Here is a 20,278-nt window from a genome sequence, read left to right as displayed (position 1 = left end):
GATTCAGTGAAACTAACCTGCAGGCAGCTCAGAGCGGCACATGCTGCTCTGGGTGTGTGTAAGCCAACTTCTGATAAGGCTTGTGTGTAACAATCAACGGCCTGAAAAACACACATAGATAAGATTAACTACTTGACCTTTAGTGTCCTCAAACAGCTGTACATTCATTTTGTGCTGCATGCTGCTACAGTACCATGATTATTGAATTATTAGTGAATTTGCACATTTAATTTATTAATAATTTAATTTTGTATGTTTTATTTCTTCATTTAAATATTATTATTATTATTACATTTTTATTTCTATGATGTTGTTTTTGTAAATGTGTTTCCTTCATAGTTTATACACATTTTGGACATTTTTATTCACATATTGGTATATCTATCCAGCATTTTAATGCAAATTTTCTAAATTTGCTTTGAAATACATTACTGTTTAAAAGTTAGATTTGAAAGAAATGAATACTTTTATTAAGCTAGTAGGATGCATTAATCAAAAGTGACAGTAGAGGCATTTATAATGCTAGATTTCTATTTCAGAATAAATGTTGTTCTTTCCATTTATCAAAGAATCCTGAAACAAAATGTATCCCAGTTTCCACAAACATATTAAGCAGCACAACTGGTTTCAACATTGATAATAATAAGTGTTTCTTGAGCAGCAAATCAGCATATTAGAATGATTTCTGAAGGATCACTGAAGACTAGAGTAATGATGCTGAAAATTCAGCTTTGTCATCACAGGAATAGATTACATTTTAAAATATATCAACAGTTATTTTAAGTTGTAAGAATACTTGACAATATTACTGTTATTACTGTATTTTTTTATCATATAAATGCAGCCTTGGTGAGCATAAGAAACTTTTTCAAAAGCATTACAAAAAATCTTACCGACCCTAAACCTTCTAATGTTAGATTATGTCGATATAAACCTGGCTATAGACTAAAATCATGTAATGTGGTAAACGACTGACCTTTGACCTGAAGGGCTTGTGTGAGGCAGCAGAGGAGAGGAAGGCAGTAGCGGCCTTCATCACGTCAGGGTCATCAGAGGTCAGCAGCCCAGCCACGGCCCACAGGGTTTGAGACCGGGGCTGGAGACACATGACGGACGCTTCCTGTAGTTCCTTCAGAGAACGTTCTGTGTCCCCACAGCTCAGGGCTTCTTCAAGCATGACTGGTTTGGACACAAAAGAGAAAGATTACACCATGCCAATAATCTATTTAAGCTATTCAACAAATTATTATTATTCAACAAAAATGTCTTACCTTCTTTGGCTAAATCCAGCAGGTGTCGCTCCATGTCCGTGACATCGTGTTCAACAGAGTAGCGGTGGAACTGAAACACGGTGAGGACATCCTGTGCCATAGAGGACGGTGACGGACATGAGGAAGAGGCCAGCTCGCTCCTGTCCACCATTTCATTCACCACCATCCTGATCACTGGACACACATGCGAACACAGGCAGATGAACGCTGATGTTACGTTCATAATAATTCTGCAGATTGCTGATGTCTCCTGCAGATTATTATTGTCACTACCTGAGTCTGGAGAGTGAGGCAGAATCTGTTGCAGTGGCAAGGCAAAGCTGAGATGCATGTGCTTCAACACTTGGTCCAGTGTAGTATGGAACAGACCACCACTGCAGTCAGACCACAGAGACATCAGCGCCGGCCGCTCCACCAGCCCAGGCAGCACTGGTGACGAAACGAAGAGAGGGGAGGTTGAATTGAAAAACCGGTTCAGAAATATTTCTTAGGTGCCATGACATTTTTAATTATTTGTATTATACATACACACACACACACGGCTATCTAAATGGGGACATTCCATAGATGTAATGGTTTTTACACTGTACAAACTGTATATTCTATCCCCTTACACTAAACCTACCCATCACAGAAAACTTTCTACATTTGAACATTTTCAAAAAAACCTTTAATTACTTTATTTTTATATCAGATTTACAAATGAGGACGTCCCTAAAGGGAGGTTGTTGGAGATTTTGTCAGGTTTTGGTCACTTCTGGGTACAAATTTGTCCCCAAAATATAGTTAAGTGCACGTACGCACACACACACTTTGTTATTATAATATAAAAATGATTATTTCCAGTCTTTTTTGTTGGCATTTTCAACTCACTTATATTATAATTTATTGGTAAAAGTAAATCTGTCACAAAACTTGTTAGGACACATTGTAATTTAGTGAAGTAATATCACACATGTGTGTCATCACATGGAAAAAATAAAACACAGGGATGTAAAATTATATCCTAGTACCTAAGGTTATACTGTTGTTCTGTAAAATAAAATAATTATTATTATTTACTATTTATTTTATTATAATTTATTTGAATTATTATTATTACTACCATTTCATTCGAAGTATGCAATGTTGCTGTTGCTAGTAAAATAACTTATTTCTGTCTGGTAACTTTTTTCTTTTCTTTCTAAAGCCATTACTAAGTGCTGTAATAATGTGTAGGATGCTATTTGTAGTTATACTTCTGCAAGAGCAACAATATTTAGCTCAAACAGCCAAAACTCTTTAAAGACAAGCTTTGAAGTAAATATACTCATATTAAAAATAAAAGTTCCAAAGGGGGAGGGATGCATTGATGCCATATAACAACCTTTCAGTGAACAGTTCTTAAAATAACCACTTTCTTTCTAAATGTGAAGAACATTTTCTTCAGAGAAGGGGGGAGTTATTTTTGATTAAAGATTAAGATTAAAGAGTACAGACTACTTAAAAAATATACTGTATATATTTATAATAAATACTGCAATGTTCCATAAAAAATAAGAATGGTTAATGGTTGATTTCATGGTGACTTAAAGGGATAGTTCACCCAAAAATTAAAATTCTGTCATCATTTACTCACCCTCACCCCCAAACCTGTATGAATTTCTTTCTTCTGTTGAGAACAAAAAATATATTTTGATAAATGTCAGTAACCAAACAGTTGATGGGCCCCACTGGCTGATGGCTCCCATTTTTTCCATACTATGGAAGTCAATGGGGTCCATCAACTGTCTGGTTACCAACATTCTTCAAAATATCTTCTTTTGTGTTCAACAGAAGTAAGAAATCCATAAAAGTTTGGAACAACACGAGGGTGAGTAAATGATGACAGAATTTTCATTTTTGGATGAGCTATCCCATTAATAATCTAACCTTCTTCCACTGTAAAGAACCTTTTTTTTGCAATGGAAAGATGCTAGGAATGTTAAAGGCTCTTCATGGATCCATTAATGTCATGAAAGCACCTTTATTTTTAGTGATAAGTAAAAATGGACAATGCTGTTGAAACAACATCAAAATTCAAAAAATTAACACTTTACAAAAACAAAAAGATATATTCACCATCCGACACTGAAGTGCAGCTGCCCGGTCTGTCAAAGTTTTTCTCACTGAGCTCCTCCAACAGGAGAGTTTCAGTTGCTAGTTTGTGCAGGTATGTCTTGTGCTGCGACTGCCTTCCTCCTGAGGTCAACAACTACATCCCATACATAAAGAAACAGCATTTTATATCAACAAAACACCTTGATATGCTTTAATCTGTGGTGTATGTGAGCAGTTTAGACAAAGGAAAGCACACTATTGTATGGAGTCTGAGAAGAAGGAAAAGAAAGTTGTAAAGGTGGAAACGCAGAATCACCTGAATGAGATGATTACAGTATTGTAGATGAATAACGATGGCAACGTCTAGGTTCTCGTTTCCCGTGGTGAGAGGCAACGGGCTGCCGGCCACACTGTTCCCTACACCAGTGTCCTCTGTGAGGGCTTCACTCAGGTGTCCTCTTGCTTCTGGATGTTGGACTGACCTGTCGGACGTGTAAGACATACTGTCACCACAAGGCGGCACTGCATAATCACGACTACTGAAGTTCCTGAGAGAAACCAGGTCACCAAATGGTGTGATGTCCAACTCACCCGATTCGTTCTGACTCCATGTCAATAAAGACAGAGCGCGAGAGGGTGCCCGCGTCATCTCCTGTGTCATCGTCATCGAAGTCAGAAGTGTTAAGAAAGTCGAAGCTTTCCAGAGCGCTCTCCACAGTCAAACTGAGGCTTGATGAGCGGCTCCTATGGACGGGTACACGGCACTGAGGAGAGACAACAACACCCTTCACAGACTGCTCGTTCAGAATTTAATTGAAAGCTTTCCCTGCTGTCCGGTTTGAGTTTTTCTGAACCATTGTATGCTTTAACATCAGAGCAGATATCGCTGGTGTTTATTCCTGGAAAATCTGATACTTTTTTTAAATCAAGATTATAATACATGGATCAAAAATGACATTAAAGACATTGTAATGTTCAAGGATAAACAATATTATTATCTGTTTTTGTTATACCATTATTTTATACCTAATTGTTCATGCTCCTTTACTCTATTTTTACATTTAGATTATCTTTGCCATCATCTTACACTCACTTAAAGTTCATCTTTAAAACCACCAATAGTTGAATAACACTGTTAAATGTAATATCTAGTAAATAAGAAAAATATGAAGGAAAAAAAATTATACTTAAAATTGTTTTCTTTATTTATTTTTAGTCCTTTTTTATATTTTAAATATTTTAATTTAGACAAAACAGTACAGAAATTTAATATCAGCCATAGCATGAAAATAATTAGTGACTTATCAATATAGGCCAGGTTTTTAATATAGGTGGATCCCTATTAATATTAAGCTACCATGTATATTTCATATAAATACGGTGTACATCAAATTATGCAATGGCAGCTTTTTATCAAGCAAATTATATCTATTCGGTTGTTTTTACTTTAGATGTATACTTAAAAAAAAATGTTTTAAAAGAAAGAAAAAAATATTTTGTCATCTACCACAGTTCACTTCCAGATGAACCATGAAGCATGACAACCTGAAGATCCTTTTCAAACCAGGGTCAGAAATGACCCCCTGGAATTGATTGATTTTTTATTTTATTTTTTATAATTACCTTATTTAATGTATCTGTGCTGTCTTTCATGAATTGAAATACATTCAGAAAGCAAACAAAAAACGTATCCCACCCCATCACTGAAGCAGTTCATGACTTCAACTTAAAGGATTATTTCACCTCAAATTGAAAATTTCCTGATAATTTACTCACCCCAATGCCATCCATGATGTTCATGTCTTTCTTTCTTCAGTGGAAAAGAAATTAAGTTTTTTGAGGAAAACATTTCAGGATTTTTTTCCACACAATGGACTTCAATTGCAACCAACGTTTTGAAGTCCAAATCAATGCAGTTCATCTTGTGCAGAGCCGTTAGAAGCACTTCAAAGCCCTTTGAAACTGCATTGATTTGGACTTCAAAATGTTGGTTGCAATTGAAGTCCATTGTGTGGAAAAAAATCCTGAAATGTTTTCCTCAAAAAACGTAATTAATTTCTTTTCCACTGAAGAAAGAAAGACATGAACATCTTGGATGGCATTGGGATGAGTAAATTATCAGGAAATTTTCATTTTGAGGTGAACTAATCCTTTAAGTGAATTCTGCACTCTTGCAAAAAGTCCTGTTATAATCACTGATGCTGTCTACACTGCATAATGAATCTAGATTACATTCGTCATTTTTGAAGAGAGAATTCGCGAGAGTGCAGATTCAGTTTCAGCGTGAACAAAACTTTCACCGGTTACTAATCGAAACGGCTCTGATTGGTCATTGCATTTTTGCACTGCAAAAATATGTGCGAAAAGAAATCCTTGATGCAACATGAGCAGACCTAAATGTTATTCCACAATCAACACTTTTCATTCATTTCTTTTCACATCTCACTTTAGTCGTAATAAATTTAGTTCAGTGTTACAGGGCCATCTTTTGCCCCCTTATCTTGAATTTCGGTGGCATTCTTGCTCCAAGCCTCTGTTAATTCCCGACCCCGTTTCAAACCAACTGTGTTTCCTGAGTTCAGATGGCTTTCTTGCTAATAAAACACATCAAACTTCATGATCAATCAAACTCGAGTCTGCACCAAAACATCTAAAGTTTGAAGACCACAAAAAGAGAACTCATTCACCTTGAGCAGGTCTTCAAGTCTCATGACCTCCTGCTCCAAGTCCTGCAGCTCCACACAGCGCTGGCCTAAGCTCTCCAGCAGCAGGAGCAGAGACTGAATGGCCTCCTCCAGGTTGCTCTCCAGGAAAGTAATGCTGCCCTCTCCAGCCCAGCTCAGAGCGCCGGTCTCTGGAAGCATGTCAGAAGAGGTGAGTCTCCTCACCAGCTGCCTGGTCAGACTGCCTTCCTCCCCGTCCAGCTCCACTGGCTTCAGCTCCAGGGCTTCATCAGGCATGTTGGGCTCCAGGAACATCACATCCTCCGGTCCCACTGCGGACAGCTGACTCTCGGAGCACAACGAGAGGGCAGCGGAGCCTGTGCCAGGCCCCTGGCCCTCAACCTGGTCCCACTCCAGGTCTGGATCGCTGGCGCTGACACTGCCGCAGTCTTCCTCAACGCACTCCTCCTCAACTGGCCTGTCCTCAGGGATGGGAGCCGGTTGAGAGGTAGGGTCCGTCTCAGGGGGCGTGACGGTGATCTCGGGGTTTGACTGGATGGGGGCGGGGCTTGAGGTTGACATGTCAGAGAAGGTGAAGGACAGACGCTTGCATTCGGCCACACCGCATCCTCCGTTTTCAAAGACGTCATCTGGTAAAGTGGACTGTGCGATTGAAAGAGAAAGAAAATATGGTAAGTATGGCTTGCTTATGCCATTTAGTCTTTTCAGTACTATTATTTGTGTTGCTTTAGTGATCTAAAGATGCGAACAATAATTCAAGTCCAAAAGTTCCAACACACTAAAGAGCAGTAAAAGAAATCAAAACCTCTATGAAATGGTTTAACACAGGAATTCCCAAATGTTTTGTAGGTTGAACAAAAGCAAATTGTCTTTCCTGCGTTAACTAATCCTACTGAAACAAGAAGTTAGGTGAGACATTCTATGATTTATCTATTTTTTTTATTATTAAACAGCCAATCAAACCATGATTAGCCACTTGCTATTGCTAGTCAGAGGCTAGTGTCAAACTGCATGAAGACCGCCCACAGATTGTTCACTGACCATCTGATACATACTTCACACAAAACTGAAAGCAATAGTGAAAACTGCGATAACCTGTGTTTAAATTTTGTGCATTGTGACTTGTGGCTTAAACGTATACATTTACATGTCAGTTAGATTAACCATTTTAGTTTAAGTGAGTGATTCTTGGTCAGATTTTATTTGAATTGAACAAAGATTTCTAAATGACCTGGGAATAATATTTGTGAATATCTTAAGTCCGTCTTCCTGGAAGTGAAAGGTTTAAAATATGAATGTGTCTGCTAAATGTTTGTTCTGTGAACTGTGCATACAATAGGCCTCAAAGCTAACAGACATGAACTAAAAGCCACAGTTTCGTTTTCATGGGGTCTTTGAACAGTAATACCAGTCTAGAAAAGTGTATATGTGAATGTGAGTGTGAAGAAACCTGTGTATGAGAAATGTGACAAATGTTAAAGCAGAAAATGTTAAAGCAGAAAATGCAAGCAAAGAAAAATGACACACAGACTTCACTCAGAACGGCAGGGCACACAGTGACCTGACTCACGTAAACTTCCAGACTGGACCTTGAGCGAGGTCTCAGTGCGGCCAGATCGCCAAAAGAGCGACTGCGTCTGAGTTTCTCTAAGAGGGTCTCTCTGAGCGTGTGCAAGAACGAAAGACGCTGACCCTCCCACCGTCGGGGCTGCCACTTCTTTGCCATCGAGAAACACGCACACAGACACACACAACAGCCACGATGCACACGGTGCCACAGGGAGGATACAATTCATTACACAACAGCACAGACTACACAAGAACATTCACACACAAGCTGCAAGTGCTGTCATATTTAATAATACACACAAAATAATAAAAACTGAACTCACAACAGCTAGTAGCATTAATATTTAGGTTAGTGCTGAGGTGTTACGGTGAGAAAGGTGACAGTGTGATCTAACATTCACTGTTTTCAAAATCTCAGTATCCTGTATTATATGTACACCCTTGTGAAAAAGAAGTGCACTTAATTGTATTGAATGTGCCATTTTAAAAAGTGTACTTTGTAATGTCAAATTAAAAGTTTTAACTTTACATTAAATTACACTTATATTGAGGTGTTGACTAACATACTAAAGCACATGTAAAGTACTTGATTATAAATTTAACTTTAGTGTGTTACTTGATATGACATTTAAAGTCTTGTCTGTGAAACCGAGGGTTTATGTACTAAATTGCAAGTTCATTATTACAAATGTGTAATTAAGTAATATATTTAAATACATGACATACAAGTTTAAATAGAAATTACATTAAAGTATATTTTAGTTTACCATAAATGTTCGTCAGTACTTTTACAGTACACTTTAACTGCATTTCCAAGACAAAATAAGTAATTATGAAATTACATATAAAGATGTACTTGAGTCCTACTTAAGTGGGTCAAAAAAAAGTTCAGCTAAATGGATTGAATGTAAATGTAAACTATAATACATTTTTATTTACTTGTATATAACATGCAATTAAGTGTAAAAACATGCACATTCATTTCACACCCAAGTATTTTATTTCCATAATAAGTACTCTTTTCTTAAAGTATGCTAAAGTGTACTTGTTTTTCATGGTGATAGAAGCAGACTTAAAACAGAACTGAGAAGAGTTTCCGAAGTGCACTCACAAAGAAAGACGTGTCCTGGAAAGTGGGCGTCTCGGGTGTGCCTTGGCTGTACACTGAAACTCGTCTCTGAAGGGCGGTGGCTTTACTCACGTTTCCTGAGGACAGGGTCAGATCCTCCACGTCAAACGGACTGTAAAAACAAGGCAGATATATGTTCATGTACAACAATCTGATATCATACAAAAGTAATAAAAGAAAGGAAACACTAAAATGAAAGAAACTTGGGGGACAACTTATGACTTATAAGCCCCAATAAAGGTTAGACAGAAATCATTATGGCCCTTCCATGATTGTCCTGAAGAGGGCAGTGTACATCTACTGTGGCTAAATTGACTAAAACACCACACTTCTTATCTTTTTTTATTAGATAACGTCACTTACAACCAGGCAACCTCCAGGTTAAGTTTAATGGTTCCCAGGTCGTTGACATCTACAGCTACCACCTGAGGCATAGCGGTGAACAGGTCCTTGGTTTCACAGATCACGCTACCCACTAATATGTGTGTGGCCAACCCCTTTAACTCTGTCACCTAGCAGAAAAAAAGGTCATGCGTTGAGAAATTTCAGTTCAGCAATGTTTAATTCACAACTTTCTTCATAGGAATACATTTTGGTGCAATCAAGGATGTAACCAAATACTCAAGACTGAGAGGATGAAATGTAAATTTTAGGACTCTGTCTTTGAAAACAAAAATTGAGGGGAAGTGTTCTCTTGAATGTCTATGGTGGTTACAGCCCAGTTTGTCAATAGCCCCTTTCACACATATAGTCTACTCTTTACTGGTAAATAATCACCATTAAGAGATCAAGTGTGAACAGGACCTTTTCAAAAATATCAGTAAATCATTTCTGACAATTTACCAGTATGAGAAGTTGTAACATTACCAGTAAATTACCGGTATGATGCTGTGTGAACCAAGAATGAAGACCATTACCGGTATGAGCACGTACGAGGTCCAAACGCACTGACATAAGAATCAAAGTTCTTATGGACATGACACAATTACTCCGCGCTGTTGACTAAGCTCTGCTGCTTTTATTTAGTTTTTGTTAAGTAAATACGTGCTAGATGGAAATCTTTGTGCGTAGTGCCATGTCTCGCAGCTTTTTCAGCGTGTCGCGCTCGAGACCTAGCTTTCCTGCAAAATGCGTACTGTGTGATCATCCCCTTACATCTGTCACTCAGAAGTCCAAAATTGCTGTCAAATTGAACAGATAGTGAAACTAAAGAGCTGCTCCTCATGCAGGCGAATGAAGACAACAGCGTAGCGTTTAAAGATTGTTTCCGATGACTGACATCACAGAATTTACCGGTATTTTGGTGCTAATGTGTGAATGGTCTCTTAATGGTAAAAGCCAGAATGGCATTGCTTGTGAGAACAGCATATTTGGTAAAGCCATTCCGGTGATTTACTGGGTTTACTGCGTGAAAGGGGAAATTGTCAAAATGAGTCGTTACATTGGGACTCTTTCATGGAAGACTGCAGCCCACCTTGATGTTGATGAGGTCTGTAATGAGGGGCATGAAGATCATCTCCTCTCCATCCCAACTCTGCTTGGAGTTTGTTTCGATCTTCCCCTTCAGTTTCCACCGCTGTCGGCCGTATCTCATGAAAATCTGCCAGGAATAGAAAGAGAGAGGCAACAAGAAAGAAAAAAATTTAAAATGGCAGAAGTAGGAAAAAGCTACCAACACAAGTCCACTTATTCGTTAATAGAGCAATAAAGCAAAGGGCGTTTTCAGTATTTAGTTTTATACAGCCTTAAAAAAAATTGATTTGGGTTTGGTGGGGATCAGAAGAGAAAACGTTGCTAGGAGAGCTGTGATTACGAATGAACTGGGTGTACTTGGCAGAACAGCAGGCAATTAATATAAGAGTTAAGTAATTTGATAGAAGACAGATGCATCTGGCTTTATTACAGAAAAACGGCATGAAACTTAGTATGTTCTGAAAGAATTTAGTTTTTTTTTATTTTCCAAGCTACTCACCTCATACTGATCGCCCGGACAAAGCCTGGCAAAACCAGCCAATCCTGAGACAGGAGGCAAAGGAGTTGAAAAGTTTGTTATTGAAATCCAACAAAAACATTATAGATTTTCCTTTTTTTTGTGCAGAAGTCCTGTACCTTTCATTTTGATATGAAACTCCCCCAATAGGTTCTCCAGCTCGCCCTCAAAAGTGCACATGTTCTGAAAAGAAGGGGACACATAATAATACAAATTGCAGCTGAATTGAGAAAGTTAAATAATTCTTACTTGTACTATTCTTACTAAAAAGTAATCTGCATTATTGTTATTAAATAAATAAAAAAGTGTAAATTATATATTTATTACTTTTAGTGCTAAATAAAAAAATATATATATAAAAAAGTGACTAGTTAATCACACATTTGTCTGTAATTAATCATGATTAATTGCACCTAACATTAAAATTTGTATTTGTTCTCCAAAATAATGTAGAAAGGCGGTTTATTTTAAATACTTGTTTAATGGTATCTTTTTAAGTACTATGAATGAAGGACAGTTTCATAGATAACAATACTGCTACTGATGTCTCTATTGAATCTTTGATTTTTTCTGAAAGGTAATGTCTATAATTAGTATTCCCTTTAAAGCAGCACCACTACATTTTGACATGACTATTCTACATGACTTTTTTCGATACAAGTTTTGCTTTTCTAAGAAGCTGTCAAAAATAGTTCAACTTCTAAAAGTGAAAACTTCGAGACCTGTTTGTCTTACAAAAATGCCCTCTCAGAGACACATATGATTGGGATCAGATAACCAGCCTAATTATATGGGCCAATTAGTCGACTGGTCATTCAGACAACCCACAGACTAGTCGATTTAAAAAATATACTGTGCGAATATGCTAAAAATGGCTAAATAGTTAGAGAAAAAGCAAACATGTATAATGTACCTCTGTATATTCTTTGTATCTGCGGCTGACCTCCGCCAGGCTCTCGCGTGTGCCTTTAGTTGAGGGTGAAGCAGTGAAGGCCTGTTTCATCTTACTGGCGCCATCACGCAACCTTCTCTGAATACAAAAGCCCTCGTACAGCTCATCGATCTGTAAAAAAAACACACACACACACATACACAGCATTAGTGCACAGAATTAAATTACACAAAAGCAGACCGCACACACTCGCGCATGGCAACCCTCACTAAAGATAGCGTAAACACTAGCTTTGATGTCTAAATCGCTAGCATACATCATTACAGAGCCCTGGGGGTCCCCATTCAGCATAGAAACGTGGCTATTACAATCTACTGTAACGTTCTGTTAGCGCAATGGAGCGGCGTACTGTACGAAGCGATGAAAAATGAATTTGGGGACTTCAAAAGCAAACACAAAATGATGCGGCTCAGCGGCCCTCGGGACAATGGTAATGCCATACTTCTGTGACAGACGAGCAGCTCGGAGCCACGGCCTTTATCATGGAAATGCACATTTAGCACATTCACAACTCAGTGAACACTGGCCGGCTCAAATTAGCTATGCTAATCCTAAAAACGCTGAAGAGCGAGTGATTGAGGGGGATGGAGAGAGAGTGAAAGGGGCAAATGAGAGTGAGGAGAAGATGGACCGCAAGTGACAGAAACTAGTGAGCCGAAAGGGGCAGCAGGAACAGGGGATGATGCGGGAGTAGGCAGGAAGAGGGATGGACACTTCAGCTGAACGAGAGATACAGCAGTGTTTCCTGCACCGATCCGCTGCTGCTGAATCTGCAGTGCCATGACAACATTATACATATGTCAGTGCAGTTTATGTATGCATTTTTAAGCTGTAAAAGCCTGGAACTGATTGTAGCCTAGTGTAGTGCCTGTTTGTGAGTAAATTGGACCCTCTTTAAAATGTTAATTTATTTATTAATCAAATTTAAAAGAATTGTTTTCTATTTGTAATCTAATATTGTTGTGGAAACTGATACATTTTTCAGGATTCTTTGATAAATAGAAAATTCAAAAGAACAGTATTTATTTGAAATAGATATATTGTGTAACATTATAAAAGGCTTTACTGTCATTTGATACATTTAATATATCCTTGAGGAATGAAAGTATTAATTATATATATATATATATATATATACATATACACAGACACACACATATATATATATATATATATATATATATATATATATATGTGTGTGTGTGTGTGTACGCGTGTATATATATATATTCGTACTGACCCCAAGGGTAGTGACTAAAGTAAAGTCAATTGTACTTTTTTGATGGCAGCTGCCGCTTATAGAAATATTATTGTGAGTTCATAAAGTGCAGGGAAATTTATTTTATTATTTAATTATTGCTTAATTGCATTGAGTTCCAGTACATTTTGATGCAGTTTAAGTAAATATAGAATACAGAATTTGTGTCTGTGTTTAATGAGAAGAGAACATTCATTACCACACTCGCTTCACACACACACTATATATATATACACATACACACATTATCTGTTGCTGGGTTGCTGCATTCTTCACTGACTGAAAAGCTGGCACACAAAAAACTACAACAAACAATGTAATGTGCTATCCAATTCGCCAATTGGTCTGAATCATGGACTGAACCATTCTGACATCTCACTGAATCGGCTCGGAGTCGCCGCTCGCTCACTAAAAGACACATTATTATTGATGTCTGATTAAACAAGCAGAGAGAACAGTTACTGTGTTACTAAGAACAATGTTTAAAATATGTACTTTGTAAGGTTAGTGAAACTTAAATTAGTTTATAATAAATAAAGTGAACCGTGTAGCAAAATAGAGTTTCAGAGTTTTGTTATATTTTTATCAAAAACAATTATATGTTGGAAAAAATTTAATTGGTTAAAGGGGTCATATAATGGTACATGCACTTTTACAAGTTGATTGTACTGAAATGTGTGTTGGCAGTGCCTGTACACAAACATCATCTAATGATAAAAATTAGGGCCGGGACTTGATTAAAAAAATTAATCTAATTAATTAGAGGCATTGTTATTAATTAATCGAAATTAATCGCATTTTAATCGCATAAATATTTGACCTGAGAACTGTGAGAAGTAATTTTTTTCACATGGATTTTTAGTATACCATTGAATAATGACTGCATACATAAGCTTAAGCAACAAAATATTGTTTATTTTTGTTCAACCAAGTCCAGCAGACCAGTGCAATTTTTGCCATTAAAGGTTCTCTAAGCGATCCTGGGTGACGTCACTTCTTGTTGACGTTCGAACTATTGTCAAACAAAACGGAGGCTAGCTAGACCCTCCCTCCTCCTCATCCGCACACTAACCCCCCAAACCACACCCCCAAACCCTTCTTGTCGGTCATTGGCTGGAACAGTTTGTTATGTTTTGGGGAGCGGGTCGCTGCAGTTTGTTTTTGGTGCTGTTTGTGAAGCATGGGCTGTCTACAGAGATCGCGTTTCTTTACAGTGTGTTCAGGGGACAGGCAGCCAGCGGATAGTGAGGAGATGTTTGCTGTATGTGACAAAAAATGTTTTGGCCTAAAAAACACATGACATCGCTTAGAGCACCTTTAAGTGTAGCAATAGCATATTGCAACAAAATAGCATATTGCTACACTACACTAATAGCACTACACTAATAGCCATAATAGCCATTAAGTGTAGCAATAGCATATTGCAACAAAATAGCATATTGCTACACTACACTAATAGCAATAGCGAATTCCTTGTTGCATAGCTTGCACACAACCAGTGTAGCAATAGCATATTGCAACAAAATAGCATATTGCTACACTACACTAATAGCACTACACTAATAGCCATAATAGCCATTAAGTGTAGCAATAGCATATTGCAACAAAATAGCATATTGCTACACTACACTAATAGCAATAGCGAATTCCTTGTTGCATAGCTTGCACACAACCATGCTCTTATCGACGCGTCCATCCGTTCGTTTTTTGTAACAACATTTCCCAGCCACCGGCCAACCAAAGCGATCTCGTCAGCTTCTTCAAAGCCCGTCTACGGAAAGCCTGGCCACTCCCTATTAAGTCCTATTGTACCGAATTTTGGTTGTAGTTCCACCAGAGTTCCACTGGGGGCGATCGTCCGAGTGCAAAATGAATGGGAGTCAATGGGACTAGACGGCTAGATTTGTCTCTTTTACCCGATTGTCATTGATAAATCTCAGATTTGAATGTAGGTTCTGCAAGTTCAACATGGGTTATGGGTCGAAAGTTGAATGAACGAGTGCTTATGTCCTTTCGATTTCTTACAGGTTGAGTTGTTGTTGCCCATAACACGCTAGCATTTTGCTAATGGACGCTGATTGGACAGTGAAGGACTGATTACGACCAGAGATACCGCTTGATGGCATCCGAAGCGGGACCAATGTTAAGGCCATAGGCGGAATGAACTCTCAAATGTATATAACGTTACCATAGACTGTAAAAAAGATATTTACCCGTGTCAGATGTGTAGTTGATGCCTCGAGAGAAAAGAAAGTGCAAAGCGCAAAAGCATAAACATAATAAATACATAGACGCCCTATTGGCCGCTTTGGAACGTCGCTGCGATTGTGTTCTTATTGTGGAAAAAGCATTGACCCGATTTTAGCAATAACAAAGATAACTGATAGATCCTTTATCTATGGTAATACGATATGCAGTGCAAATAGTAAATATAAGATACAGTGAGTAATAGTAAATAGTTTAGTCAATAAAATAAACAAACAGTATACAGCAAATAAAATAGTAATGAAAAGGCTATATAAAATAAAATGACACAACCCTGTCTATTTTTGTTAAATTTCAGTTTTATTGATCAGTAAGAGACATTATAACAGTAAAAGTAGCCTAAAAGGTATAATAAGTTATACAAGACAAGAAATAAAGTAAACCATTCAGACACAGCAGGATACAACGTTAAAATAGCCAAAATATAAAGTTATGAAACTTCACTTTGCCCTCAACCAAAACGATTTGCCAGGGAACAAATGATACGATTAATGATACCAAAGATCGCCCGTTAGATATATACACAAGACGAATTATATCTCATGTTTAACCACTACTAGAGACATCAGAGCCGGCGGCGAACGTCACAAGCACTAGCCGAGGAAAGGCTGTTCCAGGCGGGGTGCAGAGCGCTGAGACCCGGTGAAAGACTGGTCCTCACAACTCCGAAAACGTCAGATCAAACTTTTAAATAGGCGCTATCTTTATAAATAAACCACAGATTTGAGCTTTAAACAACTACATTGTCGACTGAAAAACTATTAAAACTACATTTCGTGACACAATAACAGTAGTATTTTTACATTTCGCGGCTTCTCTCGTCTGTCTATGCGCGAAAGCACCAGTGAATGAAGGATTGCCGTAAAGCAGGTTTCTGGTCGTACGATGTGTATGACGTCATTGACATTTTAAAATACTTTTTAAAGCAAATAAGTGACTCTAAAAAATCTAACACCCAGTAATGTGTAATTTTGTTGCATCTTCTTTCGAATACAACATTCAAATTACTAGACAAAAAATTATATCCTGAGAAAAGTGGATTTTTAGGGGTATTGCTCCATAGACCTCCATTCATTCTGCACTCCGCCTGTGAGCGCCCTCATATGGACCTAGAGTGGAACTGCAACCAGTTCAGACCCCGGAAGTTTAATGTGAGTGGGACTTCTCCTCATATTAAACATTCTCTGGCTTCTTCGTCATGAACGCTAGTTGGTGCGGCAGTATAATCGGTCCGCCGAAACTCATCCAGTGAGAAACGTTCCGCGGTGCAAAAATAAGTGCGATTAAAAATAATTTTTTGTGTAATTAATTAACGCGTTAAAGTGTGTAATTAATTAATCTTAATTAACGCGTTAAAGTCCCGGCCCTAATAAAAATCAATCCAGTGGTTTTGTTTTAATCTCCTTATATGTTTTCCCCTGCCTCAAATCAAGCCATTCGTTTTTGTGACGTCAATAAAACGGACGCCCCTCCCACGACTGTTGATTGACGGGAGCGTTTCAACACAGACCCGCCCTCGCACATGAGGTAGCTGTCAATCATAGTCTGCGCGGCGCGGACCGGACCGGCGCGGTCATTGTTGATATGCTGGAGCACTGTCTATGAGCAGAATGGCGTCTAAGCGATTGTGGTGTTCTGTTCTCGGGTGCAATAACGAACACAGCAGTCATTTTAATGTTCCTAAATCCGAACCGCTGAAGACGCAGTGGCTGAGTTTTGTTTTCGAAGGGAATATTCCCCACGAGCAACGTCAATGCTCTCATGTTTGCGCGAATCATTTCACACACCAGACTGCTTTATAAACGAGGGTCAGTATAAAGCTGGATTTGCTAAGAAGCTTTGCTAAAAAGGATCGGTACCAGATATTCGTGTTCCTGCTGAACCTCCAGAAGAACGGAAGTGAGTGAAACGTTTTATTAAACTTTATATTAATATATTAATCTTTGCAAATCGCTAGCTGCACGCTTCACAATTAATGCGTCTAAGGTTTACACTCAGTCAGGGTACATTACGGCATGTTTTCTATGTATGACGTTCTCAATATAATTCATAATTCCACGTTTATACTGAACAACGCGTTATGGTTATTTTGTTATTGAGTTACAAACGGTGTATGCACAGAACAGAGGGGCGGAGTGAGCGCAGCTCATGATCATTTAAAGTCATATGCACTGAAACGGCGTGCTGAAAACAGAGCTGTTTTTGACCAGGTAAAATAAGTGTTTTCTTACAATACTAATGAGAATTTTTAATTAAAGTATATTACAAACTTTTAATTTAGACCCTAAAGAATATTAGCTTGTACAAAAATGGCATTATATGACCCCTTTAAGTTTAGCAAGATGTTGGGACCGGTTTCTGTGCCCCCCACTGGAAAAACCCTACTGAGCTCCGCTCTGTGAGGAAATCTGTATGAAGATTCCCTCCATAACGTACAGATTATCCTCTTATAGGAAAAAAACAAAAACATGCCAAGACACTAAATCAAAAGGAAATATTCAAACACATGCAGGGAAGGGACATGAAATATTGATGCAGGGCTTTTTGATGTCTGTCGTTAGGAAGAGGGTGAGAAACAGGACAATCTAACCCAATTTGTGTATGCGGATTGGGTATATTAACGGTGTATGATGGATGTGTATGTGTGTGGTATGATGTGTGGGGGTTGTTCATGATAAACGACATACATTAGACAAACAGTTAGCTGTGTGCAAGTGGGGATAGAGTGTCTGGACGGTGGTCCTGTGGGTTTAATTACACTAGGAGGAAAGACCCCACCCAAGTCTGGAGAACTGTACCACGTGCTATAATCCCCCTGTACCACACACCCACACACACACACGTACCATCGCCAGTCACAGCCCTGCTGTGGCACACAGCTGCCTGTTTATTTGGCTCCATAAAATACCCTTGTCTGACTCCTCTCATCTGCCATAGCAGCTAAGCAACATGGGAAATGAATCACCATAACCGCCCCCAGCCCGGTCCGTTCTGTCTGACGGGTGGGGTCTGATGGGTGAATTTTTATGAGCTGCATTTTGAAAATGGAAAAACAGTTTTCCTTAACTCGAGCCATCCACCCAATGTCAAATTTGAAGAAATTGTCGACACAATGAAAACAGGGACTTTGAAGCACCAACAAAACCATAAAGCACCATAAAATAGTCCATACAACTCATTTTACACATTGTGGCAGGATTAAAACCCCAATCTTAGCATTTTTTGTGCCCTGATGGTGCACTAGATTTAGGGTTTCCTGAAGCCATAGGAAATCTTTCTCTGAGAAACCCCAAATTTAAAGGGATAGTTCACCCAAAAATGAAAATGCTATCTTCATTTACTCCACCGTCATGTCAAAACCATAAGACTTTTTTTCCTCTTCGAAAGACAAATTAAGAGATTTTTAATGAAGCCTGAGATATTTGTCCCTCCATTGAAAGTCCATTCCACCAAAACTTTCATGCTTCAAAAGTTAATAAAGACATCTTAAAAGTAATCCATTTAAATCCGGAACAGATTTAATTTGGCCTTTTAATCACATACTTTTATTCACGCACATACATAAAGCACACCAAACATCTTAAATGGAAGATCAAAGTGTATAGTGTAGCTAGCAACCCAAGGTATGTAGTAGTGTATTATATGTGTATATTATACAAATCTTGACCTCTTGAACAACAAATGTGACAACATACAAGCAAGAACCAATCATTAAGGTCATAATGATATTTGAAGACATTTGAAGAATGATATTTGAAGATGCCGTGTGAATATGTGAACACAAATGAGATTTGAGAGCTCATGTGTTGTGTGATCCACAGCATACTCACACCAATGTAATCCGACCAATCCTCAACAGCTTTCCAAATTTACCAAAGGCATCTGTGGAATGGCTCTAAACAAGAGTGACTCGTGACTAACAGGATGGTGTGCCGCTCAGGTTAGCTGTTGGTTGTTTAGCTTAGTGCTTCTTTTCTGCTTTGTCCTTATTAAACAATCACAGAGCCAATACAATCAGCTGATACTCTGCCAGATTGATATGGTCTAATTTAAATATTCATGTCCACTTAATGACCGCTTTCTATCTCATTTGCTGTGCCCACAGCATTTGTTCTCACAGGCAGCACCCGTAGCAACACAAGCAGACAGCTTGCTGTGACTGCCGCAGAATGACCACTTCATCTAAACACATGTCTGAACAGTGTCCAAGATACAGTGGCCTCAAAACCTATTTGGACACTTACACCACACTTAAAAATGTATGAATTTCATGATATAGATAGGTCAGTGACAAATACCACAGTAAAGAAAAGGAATCTTTTAAAAAACTAGTTTAAAACATGTGCCAAGTTCGTAGGAATTTACTCTTTGTATTCAGGTTGGTTTCAAACGTTTTTTGTTTTTTTTATTCAATTATTATTATACAATTTTCAATCAAAGTTAAAATTTTATATCATCTCGAAAATAACATGATGTAACCATTAAAGGTCCCGTTCTTCGCGATTCCATTTTTCAAACTTTAGTTAGTGTTTAATGTTGCTGTTAGAGCATAAATAATACCTGTAAAATTATAAAGCTCAAAGTTCAATGCCTAGCGAGATATTTTATTTAACAGAAGTCCCCTTTCAAAGCCTACACGAACGGCCGTTTTTTTTAATTACGTAACTAGAACAGTTTTTTTACTAATCTCCGCCCACAGGAATACACAAAAAAGGGGGCATGGTCTTGTTGCGCTCCCACGGAGAAGAGGAAGAGTTTTGTTTGTAGAGTGTTTGTCGCCATGTCATCATCGAGACGCTGTTATTTTCATGCCGGAGTCAATTCACCTTTGTTTGGCCTTCCCAGGGACACTGTGCTTAGAGATCAATGGTTACAATTTATGTTTAACTCGGTTCCCGAAAAATATAATCCACAATTAAAACTATGTGCAGCACATTTTACCACATGTACACCTATAAAACATATATTACTAATCAAAACTCGTGCACACGTGTAACTAAGGTAGGAATAAACAATGGACTTATTAAAAAAATTCAACAACACCATCGTTAATTCGACAGACGGACAAAACCATATACCAC

At 38.1% G+C, this 20,278-nt stretch overlaps 1 protein-coding gene across 3 annotated transcripts in view; it reads right to left on the bottom strand.

The window, feature by feature from the left end:
- ripor2 (RHO family interacting cell polarization regulator 2) overlaps nt 1-20,278 on the bottom strand; it is an 87,832-nt gene that overhangs the window by 3,721 nt on the left and 63,833 nt on the right. For all 3 annotated transcript variants that reach the window (XM_056250064.1, XM_056250063.1, XM_056250065.1), the window contains exons 7-20: nt 11,636-11,785; nt 10,842-10,905; nt 10,705-10,748; nt 10,207-10,332; nt 9,096-9,244; nt 8,715-8,844; nt 6,038-6,676; nt 3,942-4,114; nt 3,667-3,832; nt 3,372-3,504; nt 1,545-1,700; nt 1,272-1,445; nt 977-1,179; nt 18-101 (exon numbers count right to left, since the gene is read on the bottom strand). In XM_056250064.1, the coding sequence (XP_056106039.1) occupies nt 18-101; nt 977-1,179; nt 1,272-1,445; nt 1,545-1,700; nt 3,372-3,504; nt 3,667-3,832; nt 3,942-4,114; nt 6,038-6,676; nt 8,715-8,844; nt 9,096-9,244; nt 10,207-10,332; nt 10,705-10,748; nt 10,842-10,905; nt 11,636-11,785 (2,391 nt within the window). The remainder of the gene's footprint in view (nt 1-17; nt 102-976; nt 1,180-1,271; nt 1,446-1,544; nt 1,701-3,371; nt 3,505-3,666; nt 3,833-3,941; nt 4,115-6,037; nt 6,677-8,714; nt 8,845-9,095; nt 9,245-10,206; nt 10,333-10,704; nt 10,749-10,841; nt 10,906-11,635; nt 11,786-20,278) is intronic.

Source organism: Rhinichthys klamathensis, unplaced genomic scaffold (genome assembly GCF_029890125.1).
Source record: "Rhinichthys klamathensis goyatoka isolate OS25496 unplaced genomic scaffold, OSU_Roscu_1.1 h1tg000067l_1, whole genome shotgun sequence".
Lineage (NCBI taxonomy): Eukaryota > Metazoa > Chordata > Actinopteri > Cypriniformes > Leuciscidae > Rhinichthys > Rhinichthys klamathensis.
This window is presented reverse-complemented; position numbering and strand designations above follow the sequence as displayed.